The sequence below is a fragment of the Thermobia domestica genome, chromosome 18 (genome assembly GCF_964235325.1).
Source record: "Thermobia domestica chromosome 18, izTheDome1.hap1.1, whole genome shotgun sequence".
Taxonomy (NCBI): Eukaryota; Metazoa; Arthropoda; class Insecta; order Zygentoma; family Lepismatidae; genus Thermobia; species Thermobia domestica.
In genome coordinates this window covers 1879781-1904047 of record NC_137471.1, presented here as the reverse complement: position 1 = coordinate 1904047, position 24267 = coordinate 1879781, and the positions used below count along the sequence as shown (strand labels likewise).

General features: G+C 37.9%; 1 protein-coding gene across 4 annotated transcripts in view; it reads left to right on the top strand.

Moving 5' to 3' along the window:
• LOC145675969 (uncharacterized) overlaps positions 1 to 24267 on the top strand; it is a 617917-nt gene that overhangs the window by 481710 nt on the left and 111940 nt on the right. For 3 of the 4 annotated variants that reach the window (XM_081746793.1, XM_081746794.1, XM_081746792.1), the window contains exon 5: positions 22304 to 22437. In XM_081746793.1, the coding sequence (XP_081602919.1) occupies positions 22304 to 22437 (134 nt within the window). Of the gene's footprint in view, positions 1 to 5448; positions 5852 to 22303; positions 22438 to 24267 lie in introns of those variants that run through there. The other variant, XM_081746795.1, reaches the window with a different exon arrangement.

Here is a 24267-nt window from a genome sequence, read left to right as displayed (position 1 = left end):
ACCATGGTTTAGCCCCATCTTGATCATATACTGGTCCGTGACTATATATATATCCAGGATGGACCATTTTAATGTTTCCACGGACATATCTCGAAAACGGTTGAACATAAATGAACCAAACAAAAACTCAAATAGAAAATGCCATGGGGCACACTGAATGGTGTCGTCGCGGCGCCTCCCGGGGACGCCTTTCATGGGATACCAGGGCCAAACTTTAAAATTTTAAATGGAAAGATGGGGCGAGTAATACCTCGTTCCATAGATCTTTAAAAAGTAAAAAGCGTTGTGACAAAATATTTTTCATATCGGTCACCGTATTCAAGATGGACGCCAAGACATGGTGCCTGTATCTGATAAAACGTCCAGTACCATTATTATGAAAACAGTTGGAGATAAACGAACAGTCAGAAAATGAAACAGGAAAGGCATGAGGCGCGTCTCGCGTAATGTTCTCGCGTTTCTCCCAGGGCTGCCTTTTAAGGGGGCCAAACTTAGAAATTTTAAACCGAAATATGGATCAAGTGATACGTCGTTGGATAAATCTTGAAACACTAAACAGTGTTGTAGCAAAAGATTTTTCATATGGGTCACCGTTTTCAAAATGGCCGCCAGACATGGTGCCTGTATCAGATAAAACGTCCAGTACAACTAGACCCCTAATATGAAAATAGTTGGAGATAAATGAACAGAATAAAACTCGTATAGGAAAGCACAGAGGGTATTTATCATTCCACGGCTCGAGTATAATGCAACGGAGATAAAGATTATTAAAGTATAATTGACATGATGCAAAAGAGGAAATGATAGAAAATTATCTTTCCGATCTCTGTCCGTAAATAGGTGAAGCGGGAATGAATGGTAAAAATCTCAAATGAGAACCTCAGTTTTATTTGCAATAGATATGGTTTGTCTGACACACTTGTGTTCAAATGACTGGTACTATAATGAATAAACATAAAGTGAAATAAGGTGAATAAAAATAAGGTGAAATTCAAGTTTAATAACATTTTACCCGACTCTTCGCCCCTGATAATTTAATGCATTGCGTACAAGATTTTTGCGACATATCTGCATCAGTATGTACCGTTTCGTTACTAAGGATCACAACTGAAATTACCGTTGAAAGTTATTCGGAATGTAACTGTAGACATCTCAGTGAAACTCATATTCTATCATATGCAAGAAGACATAGAAGGAAAAGAAGCGAACCAATATCATGCAGACGACTGTTGAACAAAACCAACGTTTGTAAACATTGTTCTAAAATTGCATTGCTCGACAAATTGGTTTCGCATTTCAGTTGATTCATTTTTGCATCAAACCATTGTCCGCAATCAAAATGGAAGGTACCATTTAACAAGAATTTTACATACTTTATCCCATTACAGAGACATTTATCTCTTATAAAAACACATTTCAAGTAACTTTGTTTCGTAGATACAATTTGCAAAAACTAAGGCTCCCATTTGCAATTTCACCGATTCTTCCTGTTTCACTCACGTACAGAGTGAGGTTGGAGCGATAATTTTCTAGGAGTTAGATTTATTCCTCTCCATTATGGCACTTTCACTCTAATCATCTTTTCGACTGTTGCAACATTCCAGAGCTATAGAATGATAAATACACTCTGTGATTTCCTATTCGAATATTTGTTCTGGTGTTTTCATATTAGTGATACTGGACGTTTTACCTGATACAGGTACCATGTCTTGGTGGTCATTTTGAAAACGGTGACTCATATGAACATTCTTTTGCAACAGCACTCTTTAGGTTTTAAAGATAAGTCGAACGAAGTATCACACACCCTATGTTTCCATTTACAATTTTGAAGTTGCGCCCTGGGCCCCCATGACGGGCGGCCCTGGGAGTCTCCGCGACAATATCAATAGATGTGCCACATGACATTTTCTATTTGAGATTTTGTTCGGTTCATTTATGTTCAAACGTTTTCATATTAGTGGTACTGCACGTTTTACTGTATCTGATAGAGGCAACATGTATTGGCGCCCATTTTGAATGCAGTGCCCAATATGAAAGATTTTTTTGCCACAACGCTTTTTAGTTTTTCAAGATCTATCGAACGAGGTACCACTCACCCCTTGCTTCCATTTAAAATTAAAGTTGGGTTCCGGGAACCCATACAGGGCGGACCTGGGTGGCACTGCGGCCATATATATATATATATATATATATATATATATATATATATATATATATATATATATATAGCGAGAGAGAGAGAGAGACAAAGAGACAGAGAGAGAAATCTATTTGCATCAGCAGTGTATTTTGTTTCGGGAGATGCTTGAGGAACGAGTAAAAAACATTTGCGTTGTACGTGCAATGCAAAAAATTATCACAAATTTATTTTGGGAGGGGTTTGGGCCCGATAACCACCCCGTAAATACGTCACTGTACATCAGTCAACTGTTCTCATATTATCTAACACAGCAACGAAACAAATTTTCTGTGAAGGCAATTTTAGTATCTATCAATATCAATATTCGAGACGAGACCGAGACTTTCGAGACTGACCTAAGTCTCGTCTCGGTCTCGTCTCGATTTATAGAGGTCTGTCTCGGTCTCGTCTCGGTATTTAAAAGTCCGTCTCGGTCTCGGTCTCGTCTCGGTATATAAAAGTCCGTCTCGGTCTCGGTCTCGTCTCGATAATTCGAGACGAGACCGAGACGAGACCGAGACTGGTCTCGGTCTCGGTACCATCCCTACTTCAGATCCCAGTGCAGACACTAGGTCGAAACGGTGTAACAGCTTTTGCAGGCCCAGTGAGGTTTTTCCGGGATTTTCCGCATTCACACTAGGCACATGCTGGGACCGGAGTGGACACCTACAGGAGGGGACATGGTTGCTCAGTGTTAGAGCACTTACCTCTCTTACTTGGGATCTTTGGTTCGATCCCAGGTCAAGTAAGTTTGTGGTGGACAACAACGTGCCATTGGGTTTTCTCCGGGTACTTCCGCTTCCTTCCACGTCCACATTCCACCAATTCTTCCATCATTATTCATTTGCCTTAATCATCGTCTTCCTTAGCCTCAAAAACATAATCGTAAGACGTTAATACCCTGAAATAATTATAAATAAACAAATGAACCGGTTAGACAAAGCAGCAGGTCCCCACAAGGAAATATTATTTGAAAAATATTGTAGCTTACAGTGAGTGGTTTTCAAACTTTTGCGTGGCTTCTTGTTGGAAAATGATTTTCGGGAAAAAAAATTCACTGGGCCTGCAAAACCTGTTACACCTTTTCGACCTAGTGTCTGCACCGGGATCTGAAGCCACAATCCTATTAGCAGAGGATAATTTGGACATTTGAAACGACAAATAACTTTGTGATAGTAATTTTAATTATTATTGTTTAATACAGTTTAAGGACAGGGACATAAGTCCTTAAACAAGGACAAGGACATACAGTTTAAGGACATAATTACTGGGGTCTTCTACAAGTAACTTTAGACACTTACATCTTTATGAAGTCATATAGTCTACTGTATTTGTCTCCGCACATAGAATTGAACCAAGGCGAATCTTGTTTGGCGTATTGAAAGAACTCCATAGATGCATGCGTGATTACCATGGGAGAATCTACAAAAATCTTGGCAAATTAATTAAAGTCTTAGACAAACATCATGATGTTCAGAGGCGGGGGTTCCGAGTTACCTTTAAACGGTATTAGCAAATGAAAGGGGTGCGGTGTTGCCACGTCTTTATCCCATCTGGTCACCTGCTCTCGCTTTACTGTGTCACCTTTTTGCCCATGACAACGTCGCGTCACAGCCATCTTTGATTCGCTTAGACCACACGCTATCAAGTTTGTCCCACACTTTAATTACATATTTCCATATCTTATGACGTATAATTACCTGGGTCTCAAAAGTTTTCCGTTTTATGGAAGGTTATTAAAATAATTAGGAATTTATGTAATAGCATTTTGGCATACTAGCTTTCCGGAAATGTCTTGCGTCGTGTTATTTGATATACGAGGGTGTGTCAAAAAATTTCTGGTCTGACATTGAAATATCGCGTCACCAGTAATGGAGGAAATAATGCCATCTATGAAGGAAATAATGTATGTTTCAACGATCTAGCTGCTTCTGTTCGTTGGAGGTTGTCATTTGAATCAGTTGTTGTGTGTTGAGCTTGCTTACAGCATTAACAATGCTCCATACGCCTGTCGTTGACAAGACTACGGTGCTAAATCTGGGCTGTGGAGTGGATGCTGATTCTCGAAGCCATAATCTTTCACTGCAGCCTCGCCAACAACACCCGTGTGGACTGGAGTATTGTCATGCAGTATGTGAGTTCGAGCACAGAGACTGATTCAAAGGACTGGATTCAACAAACTGGTACAGTTGTACAGTTGAAAGTGATAATTATTTCTTACATCGATGGCACTCCATACCATGAACTGCTTATTACCATGACATTCTTACATACATGGCACTCTATACCATGAACTGCTTACTACCATGGCGTTTTTATATGGATGGAATTGTATACTATAAACTTCTTATTGCTATGGTGTTCTTACATGGATGGCACTATATACACCATGAACTGATTATTACTATGACGTTCTTACATGGATGGTACTATATACCACTAACTTCTTATTACGATGGCGTTCTTACGTGGATGGCACTATATACCATGAACTGCATATTACCATGATGCCGCGATATTTCTGTGTCAGGCTGAAAACTTTTTGAAATATCCTTATAACTAGGAATCATTTAATAACATTTGGGATACAAGCTTTTAGGTATATCCTATGTCTTGTTCTATTCAGATAGAGACAATATATTCATCAGACACGATTATATTTACATTTATTTTAGGACAGTCGTGCAATGCCTTTTTCTTTGTTTATTTTTTTAAAGTCGTCGTTTCGTGGTTTATTTAGTTTATGTATTTGTGTCTGAATAAGTCACGGCAAAAGGTTAGTGTCTCCGCATTTTACTTCCGCGTCCGTGTCAGAAAAAAAAAACTGTCATCTGCTTAAAGGGAAAAAAAAAGTAACTGTTGAGTACGTGATCAATATAGATATACTTCATTTCAAATAAAATGTCAGAGAAAGAAAAGAAAAAAATAGGTATTTATTTTCGTTGTAGAAAAGTAGAAAAGCAGTGTTAATTTTGTGAGAGTTAGTTCCCCTGCATTCACAGTCTTTGTCGCTTCGTTTTTTTTCTTTCTTTACCTTTTTCGTATTTGATCTTCTCCCCTTTTTTCTCCTAAAGAAACTTACTTCGTATAGTATAAAGAGATGAGGTTGCATTCGGACGCGTTCGGCTAAGTTCGTATGAGTCCGGAGCTGCTAGTAGTGACTCAGATATTGTGTTTGGCGTCCTGACTCACAACACAAGAGAAAGAAGCGGACGAGCGATTAGTGCCTCCCCCGCACGCCCCCTAGCTTGGCACGCGACCGATTCACGTGCACGTTTTATATATATATTGTTTTTTTTTACAAAAAGAAAATTTCCCTTCTAGCCCCCCCCCCCCCCCGCCTTGACCCATGTCTTCACCATGAGCTGCTTTGCTAAGTTGCTGTAGTGCAGTGGTTGTTATGTGGTAATGTCGCTTCTGTTTGGGATTCCGAAAAATGCGCCGCACTGTTTCAGAGTGTGCGTATGTTGATGTAAACATCACACACTGTTGTTAGTGCATAGTGGGTTTCTTGGTGTTCATGACCGTGGAAAGTGGTTGTGCGTGCGTACTTCGTGTATGTGTAAATGTGCAGGAAGAATGGCTGTCTTGGTTCCAGTGGGGTGACGGTGCCGTTTGCAGTTGAGCTTCTGTACCAAACCTATGGGATCCACGCTATCGAAAGCAAGCCGCGTGAGTTATTTAATAAATTGTTTTCTTTTATTTATTTCTAAATGCAATGTTTTTTTTTTTAAAAAAAAAAGCAATATATTTACCAATCAATCTAGTGTATAATCAGAACTTTTTGGAAGGGGATGGGAAACCGGTGTTATTTCTCTCTTGATACTATAGCCCAGTGATGCCCAAATGGTGGTCTGCAAGCTGGATCTGCTCCGTGAATAACAAGTCGTAATGTCACAGTGTTGCTTGAAAGTATTTTACTTTTATTTTAGTTTTCTATTCCATGGACAGATTAGTATGTTAGGGGCCGCGGTGGCTCAGTGGTAGAGCGTTCACCTCTGGTGCTTGGGGTCCCGGGTTCGATCCCAACCCCCGCCAAGTGAACTTTGTGGTGGACAAACACCGTGTGCGTGGGTTTTCTCGGGGTTCTCCCGTTTCCTCCCACTTTCTTCATTCCACCATTTCATTCATTTCTCATAATCACCGTCTCCTTTAGCCTAACCGGCATAACCGTGGGACGTAAAACTCAAAGATTAGTATGTTGGCATCCTGAGCAATATACTAACCCACTAATCTCAATGGCACTGCGGGTAGCATATCTAACAAGGATAATATCCATAATTACTCCCATAAGAATACATAGGGATTTATTTTTGATTGTTCATATCTTGGGATCATCTGGAATGAACACATCCACCAACGAAATCAATCCCTAGCCTCTGACGCTGTACACCCTGGCCAAAATTGATGGTGATCCATCAAATACTTCTTGAGATTCCGTTTTCCTGACGGACACACAGACAAACTAAATACGTATGTACACTCATATCCAAAATTATTGTCGCATATCTATAAATATGTTGTTGTAGGAATATAGTTTGATAACGAATTCGCCCAGTATTTCTTACAATGTTAGTATGTATACAATCGGCAAAGATGGCAAATTTCATGTCAAAAGAGCAGTAAATACGAACAATAAAACGAAAATAAAACTTTCTTGTCCACTTAGCAACATTTTGTTTTACTCATTCTAATTTTCGTATTTATAATTCATTTCCTATGAAATTTACCACAAATATACATTTCCCGATTATACACAAAGTATCAGTATTAGCAGTACTCTGCAAAATCATTATCAAATTGTATTGTTACAAGAAGACAGTTATAGACATGCGACAATAATTTTGGACATGAGTGTACGTACGAGAGTAGTCTTGGCAAACCAAAATCCTTAAAAATATTTGATTTCTAGGTGTGCTGTAAACTCCATGCCTAACAGGAGGAGTGTAGCTGCCATTATAATATACTTGAATCCAGACTTGATTTTTACTTTGGAAATGTTGCCTAACTTCATTGGTTTCCATTGAAAGCAATACTTGTTTTCGTATTGTGCAATCTTGTTTAATATTTGAGCAATAATAATAAGTTCTTAAATTGCCAATATTAATTGCTTACTTATCTATTTATTCTTTGTTTACTTATCTATTTGCTCCTTGTTCACTTATCTATTTTCTGTTTTCTTACCAATTTATTCTTTGTTTATCAATTTATTCTTTGTTTACTTATCTGTTTATTCTTTGTTTACTTATATATTTGCTCCTTATTCACTTATCTGTTTTCTCTGTTTGCTTATCAATTTATTCTTTGTTTATCAATTTATTCTTTATCAATTTATTATTTGTTTACTTATCTATTTATTCTTTGTTTACTTATCTATTTGCTCCTTGTTCACTTTTTTCTCTGTTTGCTTATCATTTTATTCTTTGTTTACTTATATTTATGTCGTATGCTGATGATGTTCTCCTATCATCCCTTATTAAATTTACAATAAAAAAAAATCAGAGGTCTTAGTATACGCTTGAAGGGACATAGGTTTAGAAGTAAATGCCGAGAGAACTAAATACATGAAAGTTCGTCGGGATCGTAATACGGAAAATTATGAATGCGTTAAAATATCAAATAATACTTTTGACAAAACGGATACCTTCAAATATCTAGGATCAATATTAACAAACTAAAAACATATTCACCGAAGAAATTAAATGTCAACTAAAAGCAGGGAATTCGTGCTATTATAGTTCAAAATCTCTTTTCGTCGCAAATTCTGTCGAGGAATTTGAAGCTTAACATATATAAAATGATAATGGTGCTTTTTGTTCTGTATGGCTGCGAAACATGGTCGCTTATTCTGAGGGAAGAACGCAGACTGAAAGTATTTAAAAATAAGATCCTAAGACGAATATTCTGACCCAAGGGGAACGGGTATGGGGAATGGCGGAAACTTCATAGCGACGAACTGTATAATTTATACGGTTTACCGAACGTTCTTAGGGTCATCAAATTTAGGAGGCCGAGGTGGGCAGGTCGTGCAGCCAGAATGAAAAAAGGAATGCTTTCAAAGTCTTTAACTGGAAGATCAATCGGGAAAACGACCATTAGGAAGACCTAGGCGCAAATGGGAAGACAATATCTCGCAGAAATAGTAATACAAAGTAGAAACTGGATCCAGTTGGCTAAGGATAGAAGTCAATGGAGAGCTTTTGTGAACGCGGCATTGAACCTCCGGGTTCCATAGGCAATAGAGTTAGGGCCGTATGCATAGTTATTCTGCGGGTTACTTAGGGGCTACGTACGGGACACGTGATAATTTGCGTTGCAGAGTTCTCCCGCAGGGTCAAACAAGCCCGCAACCTTCCCGTAAGTCAAGAGGATGGCTAGGGGTGCTTCAACGCACCCTTTGCTAGCCCGTAGCAGTTTCTGTTGTTGTATAAAATGCATATGCTCCGTGCTGACAAAATATTTGAGTATGTTAATGAGTTTACCGAATTCGTTGAGCTGATTAAGCGATAATAAATGACATATTGATGGCAACCAATTTAAAAATATATACCAATTCCTGAAAGAAGATTGCAGGATATTTTGCTTCCGCTCCTACAAATATTGAATACAAGGTCAAAGAATGGACAAACAACTTTTACCTTAAATAAAATAAGCGAGAGATACTTGTTACAGTATTGGTACTGAAGTAGATTTTAGATTAGATTGTAGAATAGCTTCAGAATTGATTCTAGGGGTCCAGTGGTGATTTCAAGGATCGGCCCGGAAGGGGGGGGGGAAGAAATTTCTCCCCGAGAACCATGACATTCCCTCAGGACCACATAGCCTATCGTGCTCAATGTGAATTCTCAGTATTTTCGTTACTAATACATTTCATCCGCAACATATTGAAATCGCCAAAAAATAGGAATCATCACTGATGGGAAAAATTGACTCAATAGTTACACATATTTCATCGTGAAAATGTTATTCTAATGTGTTTTACATCCTTCTCCCTGTTTCCTTTTCCTACATTTCTCTGCATAGGTAAAGTTGAGGAGCGCTAACATCCCTTTTTTTCACTAATGATCTAACATCTTCTGCATTCTTGGTTTCTTACCTGACCACCAGCTGCGTACACATTTATAATATGCTTGCAAAGTTATATATTATAAATAAATAAGTGCGAAAAACCATGCCCAACACAGGATAAGTTTGCATTTATTCCGATTCCAAGCTGGGCACAATTTGAGGGATCACGCATGATTTTGTCCGCGGAAGCAGGCACATTAGTGTTGGTGATATGCATATAAGGAAAGACAAGTGGAAATCATCGAACTCCTGTTTATCGACGCGCTGTAATTGCTCAAAGTATGCATCGGCTCACGTGATTATGGAAACAGTGTTAAGAAGTATGGCTCATAATTATGCAATTATAATGGAAAACTAGGTTCTAGTGACCACCTACTACAGATAGATGCATATTTTTTATACTAATTTGATCATTATTCGAGTAAACAGTTCTATCAAATTTTGACACATTTCTTACATTTTCAGGTTAGGTTAGAGCTTTGTATTTCTTTTAGCAAAGTATGTCTATATGAAGAGCTCCATTACTACTTGCAGATTAACTTCAGGAGGGCTCAGCATAAATACAGTGTGGGCGTATAACATAAAAGCTACAGTACATAAGATACGAATCAATTTGTGCTATGTGGCTAAAAGCACGAATGTTACCTAACTGAGTTATGGTAGGAGCGCATCAGGCGGCTCAGAGTGATAGTGAGCGGGTGCATCCATAGGGAGCAGGCGCGTCAGAGATGGGGGTATACGTATATACAAGGATAGTGGAAGAGCACACTTACACATACAATACTTTCATTATCACTTAAATCATTTCAGTATGCTGCCATTGATGGTAATTACTTATATTTACTCTTTCATTCCTTCACGAAAAATGTAGGGCTTCACATCGTATTTTACCTATAAATTTTCTATTTCGTAAAAGTGTCTGCTCGAGTGAACCCCTAATTCGTGTACACACCATCACAAACTCGCCCGTTCCCTACAGACGGACCTCGACTGTAGCCCTCCAGCTTCACCTTGGCATTAAACCGTAGTAGATGCAAAAAATGCTTGTAATAAGCAGCTTGCAAAGTTTGGTGCGTGGTTTTGAGACGTCTGGCTTTCACTGTATGTATGTATGTCTTATACAATTGTACGCAATTAGATGATAACACTCTAGGAATAAGTAAATAAGAAGTTTTACGCTATTTGCATGGAATATCCCCCCAAAAATACTGTATTTATAGACAACTTTTATGCCCTCCTAAGGTTAACTTTTACTGGCAAATTGTTTAGAAAATACATTCACAAAAATACTATGGGCTGATTTTGTCCTAAAAACTTACAGTGTATATGTAATTTATTTCTACTGGGATCTCTATTGTAAAGCTACAGCCTCACACGTTTTCTAGCTACATATCCATATTTCTTTTTGCGAGTTAACAGACTTTACCTGAAAATTAAAAAAGAAATGTATTGCTAATCTACACCGATATTTTGCCGCTTTTCTATGTCACTTTATAACAATTTTCAAGTTAACAGACTTTATCTGAAAATTAAAAAAAAAGCACTATATTCCTAATCTACACCATTATTTTTCCGCCTTGGCAAGAACAAAGTTCAGAACATTTTATTTCATTTTTCTTATATAGCATACGTCGTATCCATGCAGTTGCTGCTTCGGGATGTTAATTCTTTATCATAGTAGAATTGAGTTTCGGAGTTCTACCTTCAACTTTTTTTTGACAAAATTTTAGCCTCGCTCGAGGTGTACTAGACCAATCAGCTCTCAGTGTTAACCGTACCTGAGGGATCACTTTGGAAGCTTTATGCATTGCACAGTCAAGGGGAAGGTTGAGGAAGCCCACAGGTACGGTTCGTCTAGGGGACCCCTACGTGGTCGACTATGCATATGGCCCTTAGTAATTTTTTCTTTATTCACTTATCTATTTATATTTAATTTGTGTCATCTCCAAGAATGGCTCTTATTTTGTCGTAGCCCTACGTGCATTATAGAGTAACCATCACTGTGTAATGAGCAGGATTATATGTATGGTACAGGATTTGTTTCCCAGTAGAATAATGAGAATTGCGGAATTGGCCTAACATCCTGAGGCAATTAAGTTATATTTTTAAGAGGTAATGAAATGCGGTTTATAAAACCAAAACTAACGTCTTTTAAGACCTACGGGTAATGATTCTGGGAAGCAGTAGAAAAGTATAATCCGTGCTTTTCTCAATGTTATCTCGTATTCCTTAGAAACTTGATATCTTTGCTTGGATATCTGACAACGAAATTTCCATACCTGAACGGGTTCCTTTCCAAATTTGTGCAGAAATCTGCTACTCAGTTTCGGGCCCAATTTGCTTCCCATAATCATCCACCTAAGAATGTATCGGGCTGGCCGTAGATCATAATCAGTAACACAAATAAGGTAAAATTATTATTATTATTATTATTATTTTTTTAAGTATGTAACGTAAGGAAAAGTCCATGTTTCTTCATGGAAAGGGCGACCATAAGAACGGGGCAACTCCGACAAATATTGCAGGACCTGTGAAAATTCATTTTTTCCCCTCTAATCAATTGTGATTTTATCTAATCAAGTAGAGATGTCGCAAACATTTGCTCAGTTTGTACCATACTGGTTATTACAGTGGAGCTTTATTTAGATAGTTATACAGAACCTTTTTTGTAGAAAAACGTTTCATATGTCAATATCTATTATCTAACAACTCTTTTGCGTGATAATTATGGCTTTATTGCCTAAATTAATGACAGACCATACTGTTCTTGCGTGTTATAACTGTGCTTTTTTGGTATTGATTAGACCGAACCAAGTGCTGTCGATGTTTTTGAGCAATAATATCTTGTAACATAAACGACACTTTTGCAAGTGTTATGGTGGATCAAGCTTACTCAGGTTTGCAACGAGTTATTGTTTATCGTAAGATCATTTAATGTAAGTTCGTTTAATGACAGAAATATAATATTTGTAGCAGATTTGTATAACGAGAATGGTGTGCCATAAGGACTGGTATTGTTCCCACAGCTTTCTATAACAACTAATGCTACCAGAATGATTAAAGTTGTAGAAATTAATATCTCTATTTAAATTTTAGCTGCAAGTGTATTGTTACATTGTAGAATGTTGTGCGTTAATAATCAATGATTTAACCCTTCCAAAGGTGCGTGTTGCACGAAACCTCTCTCTCTTTCACCCCGCATCAAGGGAATATTTTATTGCCCGAAGGAGTATTCTATCCTTTTTCCCCTTGTACAGAATGTGCTAACCCTTTCTCTGCAAATGGCACTTACTTATGAAGTACTCAGTACTTGCGTTATAATGTCGTTTGTGAAGTACTTGGTACTTCCATTATAATGTCATTTTTGAAATACTCAGTACTTTCGTTATAATGTTGTTCATGAAGTACTCAGTACTTTCATTATAATGTTATTTGTGAAGTATTCAGTAGCTTCGTTTTAATGTCATTTCTGACGTACTTAATATTTCATTATAATGTTAGTTAGATTAAGAGTTCATCGTCCCGTCGAATGAAATTTCTAATTTTACGTCCCACATTTATGCCCTTGAGGCTAAACGATGATTATGAAACAAGTGGTGCAATAAATATGTGAGGTGAAACTGGAGAACTCCCCATGAAATTCCACGGACACAATGTTGTGAGTCACAAACTCAACGTGGGTCGTACCAGGAACTGCTCACATCAGAGGTAAACGCTCTACCACTTAATTGATCGTGCCCCCTTAATGACTCTTTCCAGCACTATTGTTGTGATTTAACTTACTCCGTAGTGTTATGCAACCCAACAACATGCTTATGTATGTTTGGTTGCCTATGTATGTTTTCGTCATTCACACCAGGCAAATGCCGGGATGGTTCCTAGCATACATTTCCCAGGCCGCTTCCTTCCTTCCCGTTCCTTGGATAGCGTAATCAGCGAGGGACGTCATTCCTCATACGTGACGGGCTAACATGGCCGGGATACGGACAAAATCTCGCGGCCGAAACATCGCCGCCCAAAATCTCGCCGGGCAAAACCTCGCGTGGCCAAAACCTCGCCGCCCAAAATCTCGCGTGGCAAAAACCTCGCCGCCCAAAACCTCGCGGGACAAAATCTCGCCGGACCAAAACCTCGCCGCCCAAAACCTCGCGTGGCCAAAACCTCGCCGCCCAAAACCTCGCGGGACAAAATCTCGCCGGACCAAAACCTCGCCGCCCAAAACTTCGCGGGACAAAATCTCGCCGGGCCAAAACCTCGCCGCCCAAAATCTCGCGTGGCCAAAACCTCGCCGCCCAAAATCTCGCCAGGCGAGGTTTTGGTCCGCGAGGTTGTCGCCACGAGGTTCTGGCCGCGAGGTTTTGTACCGAAACCAACATGGCTATGGATACAGAAGGCCCAGAAATCTAATTCCTGTAACTTTTATTTCCTTTCACACAAAGAGGAAACTTTTTTAAGTGAGGTTACAATAACTCCGTTTCCTTTCAAATAGAGCGGAAACGTTTTCTGTGAGGATTCTTTCTTTTCAAAAGTGAAGCGTTCTCTGTTAGTCTATTATAATTCAGATTCCTTTGAAACAAAGAGAAAACGTTTTCTTTGAAACCATTGCAATAGAAAATGCGTTAAAAAGAAAGTTTCATGCTGACTTGAAGAGGTTACCTTCTTTCTTAGACAAGAATATATATAAATTTATCGTAGTTCATGGATTCATTTGATAGGAACAGCCTTTATTTAGAAGGAATGAATATTTTTGTTGATAATTCTTTCTAGTCGTCCCGTGAATTGTGTGGGTGCTAGCGTGGAAGAATGTAGTTACCATTTCTCGTATCTACATTTATTCATGGGGGAAAACATGAATAATTCAGTATTATTTCACTCAGGATGTAAGATACAAGAACACAAGCAGCTCTCACTTCCCTTTGTGAGTAGGTGATGAATACTGATCTCTAGGAGGCATCTATCAGGTGGTTATAACGAAAAACAAAGTTTTAAATTTTCATAGTTCTTTTTTTTTTTTTAATTCAGTTTATGTATTCCAAGAATCACCATCGACTTCATTTTCTTTGTTTTCTTTCTTCTTTTTTTGCCTGTTGGAGTCAAGTTTTACCTAAACCCCAAATCCAGAGCTACTACAGAAAATAGACATAATTCATACGATTGTAAAATACTGTATTTTCCAAATTATTATATACTAGCCTTTGAGTAGCTGGGGGCTCTTCGCCCAGACTTCCACATTTGATCGGCCTACGGCCTCACATCTCTGTAACCCACAATTCTACGAATTTCAAGTTTCTTTTAGTATTTCAACTACCTAAAAGACAAGATTTTGTATCCCAATAAAATGCCCATTTAAATAACACGGAGATTTTTCGTCCTCCTTTTAAAACACACTAAAAACTAAAAATATTCCGTTTAGGGAATTTTTCTGTGCTTTACTCCCGAAAGGATACAATGATGCCAAATTTCGTCATTGTAGATCTACAGGAAATGCCTAAATATTATGAGGTGTAGAATATGTACCATATAAATAACATGGGAAAATTTTTCAGTTCCCTTTAAAACCACTCTAAAGTTTAAAATTTTTAATTTTTAGTTATTTTGTTAGATAATCCTATGGAAAACGTATAAGTATACCGAATTTCAAGTTTTTAATTCTAATTTCAAGTACCTAAAACTTCAGATTATACGTCGAAAAAAGGTCCATATAAATAACATGGGGAATTTCTTCATCACCCTTTAGACCCTAAAAATTAAAAATATTCATTTTTTTGGCAGTTTTCCTGTGATTTAGTCCCAAAAAGGTACAATCATGCCAAATTTCAACTTTCCATGTCAATCAAAAGTACTATGCAGTTTGATTATTTGTTTAAGATGTCACTATTGCGCCTGCTGGTTTCATTAGATCTAGTCTTAACCCTTTTGAGACTTTCACTTTTTAAGGTAAATTTTAGACTTTAAGTTAAGCAGCTATTGTGTCGAGATTATTTATCTTAGGATCATGGTTCATACCTCGCTTTGTTCGGAATGAAGCAGTGTTCCCAACTATATCACTCAAATTTCCCTATTTTGTACCTAAGACAGGAAATTCCCGCCTAAAGTAGGGAAAAATGGAAATGGAAAAAAGTGTCCTCTTTCATCGCGAATATCTCCTCTCAGGAACACGACACGAACATGCGAATGGTACCCCAAAAAATGAGGTACGAAGAATGGTTCGAAGAAAAATAGTCTTGATACTCTAGCCGATTTATCAATTTTCCCCGGATAATACATTTTCAGTCAATTTTTATTCAATCAGCTTCAGCATAAAGACTATTCATTCTATTAACATGAATCGTACCTCGTCTTCTTCGAAATTAATTCGCCTTTCGAATGGTATCACTCACATGTCTTTACCATGTACCTGAGGAGAAAAAATTCACTAAAAAGGAAATTTTGGAAAAATCTTTTTTTTAAAGTATGGGCCCCTCTGAGCGCCCCCTGTGTTAACGCTCATATCTCAAAATCACCTAAAACACTACATAGTGTATGTAATAGCTGTGCAAAATATCAATCTCACATCTGAAAACTGAGGGCGGGAAAAATTATTAACCCATATGGAAACAATATCCCACTCTACCCTACATAATAAAATATAACATAAAAATGGAACATTTGGTAAAAAAGGCAAATTGTACTTACATTATGATGACGTGTGGAATTCCTCCCAACGTGGAATCTCCTATGCAGGCGTTAATACAGGGGGGAAGGAGGCAAAGGGGCCCAAACTTGGAAAATAGTGTTTTTTTTTTTTTTTTACAAAATTCCCCTTTGGAGGGAATTTTCTCTTCTCAGGTACATGATACCGATATGAGAGTGGTGCCGTTAGAAAGGGTCATTCATTTCAAAGAGAACGAGATACGATTCATGATTTTAAGATAAATAATGATAATACTGTAGATACTTTATTAAACTATTTGTCTAAAGATGTGTAAACGGGGGGAAACATTCACAAATTCGAATTTTTTTGACATCCCTTTTTATCCTAAAATCATAAATCGTACCTCGTTTTCTTCGGAATGACTCAGGCTTTTAAGCGGTACCACTCGCATGTCCCTATCATATACCTGAGGGGAGAAATTTAAAAAATGGAAATTTTTCCTCGAAAAAGTCCCGTTTTATTTTTCAATTTGGACGCGATTTTCCAGCTTCTGGTACACAATAGGGAAATTTGAATAGTACCTTGCTTCATTACTAGTTGGAAACCTTGCTTCATTACGAATACAACGACGTTACAAACCGTGATCCTAGGATAAATAAGGATATGTCAGGAATTTTTTTAAAAAGGCTCTAAAATTTACGATTTTTTCCTTCTTTAATGTTTGTGACGTCACTACCCCCAGGCATCGCACACGTGGCTGCAAAATGCCCATGACACATGTTTTTTGATGCTTCCAAGCTTGAATGACTGAAAAAAAAACGATGTGAAAAGCTTTACTAGAGATTTATAAAGCAAGTTCCGAAGGTCGACGCCATGGTACAGATCTGTACCAAAAGTCCCCAGAGGGTTAAAGCAGGATGGGGATTTCATGATGGAATCGAACTCGGACGCTCATACTGGAGACTAAAACAGATTTATCATGAAAATCGCGCTGAATGTGTAGAATCAGCGTGAATTCTCAGAGCGTCATTTATCCTGAACTGCATTTAATAGCTCGTTTTCTTAACTAACTTCATTTTAGTTCGCTTTTATCTTGCTTATGGATGGTATCATAAAAACTGAAGTTATATACAATTAAATAGTACTTGTAAAACGAAAGTAAAAATAATTTTCATAGTGATATTAGAAAGGTAATTAGAAATAAAAACATGGGACATTTAATCTACTCCTGTAGATATGCTGTGAGCGTTCTGTTTAAAGGTTTTTAATCGGAAACCGTGCGGGAACAGTTTCTCCCCCTTTGCGTCCGTTTATTTACCCCTATCTGATGTTTCGCGGACGGGGGTGATGGGGCTGTGTATATATAGTATGACGTACTGGTACAAGAGGGTTTGTTGTGTGTGGGGGGGTTGTTTTCAGGAGGGAGGGTCTCCTTGAACTTGCTGCTGGAAGCCGCGGGTCGATAAACGCTGGAGCATATCGTGCGGAACAAAGCGGAGCACAGTTGTTTCGTCAGGGCAAGGAGAGGAGAGAGGGTGGTTTTGTGAGGAGGAGGGTGAGGGGAATGGTTTCTATGAGGATGTGGGGAGGACGTTGTTGTGGTTCTTTTGAGATGACACACACACACACACGCAATTTCCTATCACACCGTGTCAGCAGGTGCTCTTTGTTCAATACCCGTTATATTATGCAGTACATTTCATGGAAAAAAAAAAAAAAAAAGCATAAGTACGTCAGAACATACTGTAGCGCTCACAAGTACAATACAGTAAACTCTCGTTCATCCGGCTTGCGACTACCCGGCCCAATATTCTCCATTATACCAGTTTTGCCTGTTATGTGTTATGATTAGATAATACGGTAAGGTAATCGCTGAAGAAGGCAAACCTATTTATAGTTTTACTTTATTAGTTTTATTCCACTGAGCGATTAGTTTATTTGTAAGGATTTCATATAAACACACGACTTTGCCAAGGAAAAGCAGTCATCTGTCTAGGGATTTTCCAAAAACTAAATATTCGGTGTCCTTCTTCTTCTTCTTCTTCTTCTTCTTCTTCTTCTTCTTATTATTATTATTATTATTATTATTATTATTATTATTATTATTATTATTATTATTATTTACCCAGCTTTTCACATTTGTGTAATCATTTATCAATGAACAGCAAAAGAGGTCCGCCACTTATACTTCTTTTGCCTACCTTTTGCCTTCCGTGAACTTCAGTAATCGCTTCAACTGCTAGAATCTGTGCTGGGCTTGGATAAAAAGCCGGATGGTGGTTCGAATCCCACTTCCGTAGGGTCTCATAACCCCATATAGCCTTGGTCTGTATAAAATGATTTTCTGTAATGAATTGACAACAACCTATACAGTATCATCGAATCGAGAAGAAGAGGTTTGAAAGTGCTTCGTAAGCATATTGGATGGTAAACTCCACAATCACCTAATTATTCAGTATGAAAGTGTTGGTGGGGTATTGATGGTATTTGTGGAAGTTCAGCGTCATCTTTAGAGCACCACGAGTCTTAAGGTGGTAATCCGAACCACTTACGAATAAGTTGAGTGCTTTTCCACTGGGAATCGAATCCGGAACCATCTGCATCAAAGGAACAGGTGACCGTTGTTTGTCCACCACAAAGCTTACTTGGCGGGATCTGTAATCGAACTATGGACCTCACGCTCCAGAAGTGAGGTGAACGCTCTATAACTGAGCCACCGTTGCTCCGCTCCCTATACCTGTATGAAATTATTAACTGTGTTTGCTGTACATAATTTAATTTTATTTTATTTTCTGTATTTTTTCGGGGGAGGGACTAATATTCAATCTAAGAGGATCATAAAAGGATGCAAAGATTGCATGTGGTCCGAGGACCGTAGTTTGAGGAACATTGATATAATGTACCTGTTACTTTGGCACCATATCGGAGAAACGATATCCGCATTTGTTCAACTATAGTTGTTATTTTATTCATCCCCGTTTAGATTTATCCTCATCCTAACAAAATATTGATTAAAAATGAAATTGGGTGCATTTTTTTAAGTCTTGAATTTTCAAGCATCATACAGCGCTAGTGCGTCCCACAAGGAAGCATATTGGGGCCAAGTGTATTTACAATTTTTGCTGCAACAATCAATATTAGTTCCTAATTATTCTAAGTGTATATTTTAAAAAGAAAACACTACAATATATGTTTTACTTCAAATAAAACGTTAAAATGTATACTCTTTAATGTTTAAAGTGCTGTTGTTCCAGACTATATGATCAAAGCTCTTTTTTTCGTTGTTTATGTTTTTTGCTCTGAATGTACGTAAAAACTAGAGGAGTTCTGCGCTTCCCAATGATTACATAAGGCCTGACAAACAATAGAGTTGCTGACACTTCCATTTAAGCTGTAGAATAATTCATTGCGTGTGTGCGTATCTATGCGTATGTGAGTATACGCAGATTTGTTTTGTGTTTTCTCTCTCTGTGTCTGTGTTTGGTTTGTGTTTATAGCGTGGGAATGTGTGTGGTTGTGTACCTACCAGCTTAACTTTCCCAAGTGCACTCATGGTTGAGTTGTTTCTGTATAGAGAGAGCATTCCCGTTCCAATGTGCGATATAGTATTTGTGTATATGTGCACCACGTGAAGGAGTTTGGTTTGTGCGGTGTGATAATTTCTCTATTATTATTGAAACCGGAAGTCATAGTAATTTCTGATCACTTTTGGTTTTAGGGGAGTTCTTAAGAATGTAGATAAAATGTTGCATTATTCTCTCGTAGTTAGAAACAAAAACCACGTGCTTCGGCAAAAAGAACCACCAAGCACCCGACGGATGCCATATCCGAAAAAATACGAGGAGGACACGAAGAGTCACGAAGAGGACCCCTTCAACTCCTTCATAGACTCCGCCTCCAAAACTGACACGCAGGAACAAAAATCATCCGTGTCGCAGTCAGTAGCGTATTTACGATTTTGTTTCGGGGGGGCTTTGCTAACTTTTGGGGGGGGGCTTTGCCTGAAAATGTGAAAATTCTGCAAGATATTTCATATACTTTACTATAGTAAATAAAATTTCGGGGGGCTTAAGCCCGGAAGCTCCCCCTAAATACGCCACTGGTCTCAGTGATCAATTCCAATTTCCTCGTTATTTACCAGCAGAATACCCGTTCTTAGCACGGCGAGACTACGTTTCATTTTAAACATAAAGGAGTGAATTTGGATTTAAACGGCATCGGAAGTGTCACTGTTCATGTCAGCGACTCCAAAAGCTACAGATTCGATACTAATATAAGTCATTTTCGATCATATATATATATATATGTATATATATATATATATATATATAATCCCTTACCCTACCGTCAAAGTGAAATGATAGAAACTATCCCAGACCCGAACCTTATCTATGTTGAAAATTTGGTCGAGATCGATCAGGTGGTTGAAGAAGAGTTAAGTGAAAACAAAGTCATTTTCATATTTATATACTGTATATATAGGTTTCAATACAGGCGTTCCATCTAGCATACAAATAAAGTATGTGTGTTTCACTATTGAAGAATGCAAATAAGCCTGGTTGTTTGTCTAAAAATGGCGGGATGTCAGTGTGTAGAGCAAGGGGAGCTCTTACTGATTAGTTGACACAATGTTTAGTTTTTTTTTTGCAGGAAATGGATAGGAAATCGCTTCCGTGTGTACTCTACTAGTGGTGGAAAATGGAGCATTTATTCCTGGAGCGATTTGTACAGACCAGAACATGAATTAGAATTCGGAAAGGAAAAACCGCGTGTGTTTAGAGGTCGATGGAATAGTTTGAGGGATCAGGAGGCGTGAGTGGATAGGCAGAAAGAAATGGAAGAGGGTTTAGCTGATGATGTAATGTTGATGAGTGTTGATCGATTTTATAAATGGATATTGGGGGTGAAATGTGCTTTTAACTATAGAGGACTTGTGGGTTGGACTTCACATGAAAATGACTTTTGGTTCCCCTATCTTTCTTGCTTATTCAGCACATAATGTTTAACCATTCTGATGGAAAAATCAGATTCTCTTGTAATTAATATAAACGATGCATTGACAAGTTTTTTCCCCCTTACGATGAAGAGAAAGAGGAGATAAAAACAGTGGCGAGTGCTTTTGGAAATTAGCCTTCTATTATCAATCGTTTCGTGTACGCTCTTTGCAAATTGTAGTTTGCAGATTCATTGCGGTTCTGATCAGAACACTTTTCTGCAATATTATTATGCACTCCGACGCATAATTTTAAGGACATTTTGATTTAAAAAATCGAGCAAGGTCGATATTTTGTACTGAATATCTTTGTTTCAAACACTGGCTGAACTCATGAAAAAGAAGAGCTATATAACTAACTAACCGAATGCAGGAAAAAAGTGTAGGCTAGACTACATTAATTGAACTCATGAGAAAGCGAAGACATGACTATATTAATTGACTGAACTCACAAAAAAGCAAAGACACGACTATATTAACTGACTGAACTCACAAAAAAAGCGAAGACACGACTCTATTAACTGACTGAACTCACAAAAAAGCGAAGACACGACTATATTAACTGACTGAACTCACGAAAAACAAAGACACGACTATATTAACTGACTGAACTCACAAAAAAGCAAAGACACGACTATATTAACTGACTGAACTTACAAAAAAGCAAAGACACGACTATATTAACTGACTGAACTCACAAAAAAAAGCAAAGACACGACTATATTAACTGACTGAACTCACAAAAAAGCGAAGACACGACTATATTAACTGACTGAACTCACAAAAAAGCGAAGACATGACTATATTAACTGACTGAACTCACAAAAAGCAAAGACACGACTATATTAACTGACTGAACTCACAAAAAACAAAGACACGACTATATTAACTGACTGAACTCACAAAAAACAAAGACACGACTATATTAACTGACGGAACTCACAAAAAAGCGAAGTCACGACTATATTAGGTGTTTGAATTCACGAAAAACCGAAGAAACGACCATGTTAACTGACTAAACTCACGAAAAACCGAACACACGACTATATTAACTGATTGAACTCACAGAAACGTGAAGGCATGACTATGCTAACTGCCTGAACTCACGAAGTACTGAAGGCGCGAACGAAAAATGTAAAGACAGAATCGCAATAGCTGACAGATTCAATGTGACTCTTCAGAAGATAATTCTTGTGGATGACTAGTCTAATCCTTAAAGAGACTTTAGTTTGATCATTTATCACATGTAAAAATTCACGAGCAAAAACAACATTCAATAAATAGAACTATTTTCCTTCATTTGTACTTCATTCTGAATGTTATGATTAAACTTTTCTTTTAATAAATTCCATCTTCAAAATGTATATTTCTATAACGAATACAAGCGTTTCAGTTAATTATAATAATTATTTGCATTTTTTACTTTCAGAGGGAGGTGTTGCAGCGAGATGTCGAAAGGGAACGTAGGCTGCGGACCGAAACGGAGAGTCGGCTCCGGGAATCGAACACAGAATCCGAAAGATACCGCGCCAGACTCTCAGCTCTACAACACGAATTTGGAAGGTAAGTTAGTTTCCTTTTTTTTTTTTTAATTTTCCTTTGGAAAATCGTATATCTTACAGTTCAAATATATTTAGGTATTTACAAACATTTATTTAATGTATTCTTTCTTACCGTACTAACAAGTAAGTGGAGTTTATTCTTCATTCTTCATCCTTTACACCCCCCCCCCCCAGTATGCTATGCAGAATAAAGTGTTGTATATTCAGTGTCCCAGGAATGGATTCTGCATGCTTTCTGTGCTCGTTATCACATTCGAAACAGCGATTTGAGTCCCATTTTAAACAGGTCTCCCCTTATACACAGAGATGGAGTAGGTCGTGGGTAAAGATTTGTGAGTGGATCAGTGGGTCGTAGGTCAACAGGACGTGACCCACTGTGACTCACCGACCCAGTCAGACCCACTCTGACCCACCGACTTAGTCTACTCAGTGCATTGTAGACAGCATATTCTAAACACTGGTGAATTCGTCTACGTTTTACTTTCAAGGCCTCCATTTTTCTTCTCTTTTCGTTTGCCTCTATTTACTTACCTGAGATGAGCATTTCTTAGTGAAAAAAGAAGTTCAGGCACTTTTGGATATTGATATTTGTAATTGTAATAATAGCAATAGGGCTTACTGCTTGGACACAGTGAGATTTTTACGTTTTTTTTTTTTCCTTACGTTGGTCTACTTTGATTTGAGACTCTCAAATTTCATCCTATTTTCCATTGAAAAATATCAGTCATTCAACAAGGAAATAATTATATATGATAATTAAATTGAAATTCATCCTAATATGGGCCATGACAAACAATTTACCATTTTATTTCGTAAAGGTCAGATCTACTGGTATTGTAACAGAGCGGTGCTTGAGTGATTGACAGTAGAAATTTAAACCCCGATTAGTGTTAATTCACAGCCTTGTTTTATTACGAGTGTAAACTACTCAGTGGAGAGGAGGGCATGAATCATTTGATGATGAGGGAGTTGATGATGATAGTTTTTGATGGATGGTGGGTTACGATGGGTCGTAGATTACGGTGGGTCGTGGGTCGAGTTTTCATTGATCCACGCCATCTCTGCCTATATAACCTCTGTGCAGCTCTATAATCTACAAACGAACAAATCGTATAAAATTGCATGTACTTAAAGTATAGGTATTAGAGACTGTCCTGTGAAGACTACATACTACTCTTATTGTATCATTTTCTCTTCTTATTAATATGCCAGGGTTTTCCACTGCTTGCCTGCTTGAAGATTCGCGAATCAGGAAAGCCCTGGTGATTGTTTGTATACTAACGCCTGCAGGATATGCATCCGTGTTCAACAGAGTTGATGACCGGGTTGCATAACTGAAGCAAAAAAGAGTTAGCTATTTCTTTTTTTGTGTGTGTAACAAAACTGTGGACATTTCACAAAATTCCACAACAGGAGTAACAAGATCATATTGTTGGGCCTATTAAAAAAATCTGCGCGGAAGATCCAGGTTCCATTTCCGACAGGAGAGTGGGCACTTCTGATCCCATGTTGTATGTTTCTATGACCTTTATGCTGAAAAAGGGACGTTATCAAGCCTCTTTTATTATTTTCCATTATTAAGATTTTTGTAGTTTTCGTATTTGGCGTTTCCGTGTAACAGCCCATTTTCATAAATCTATAACTGACTAAAAGGACAAATTATCTGAGTCAAGTTTACAAGGGAACTGATAGCTTTACTGCCATTAACTAAGAATTCGATATCCTGAACTTCGTCTTTTCCTCCGTTTTTAGCAAATTAGATGTGTATATTAACATGCAGTGTGCATGACAGATTTTCAGTTTTAAATACAATATTACACAAATCACACTG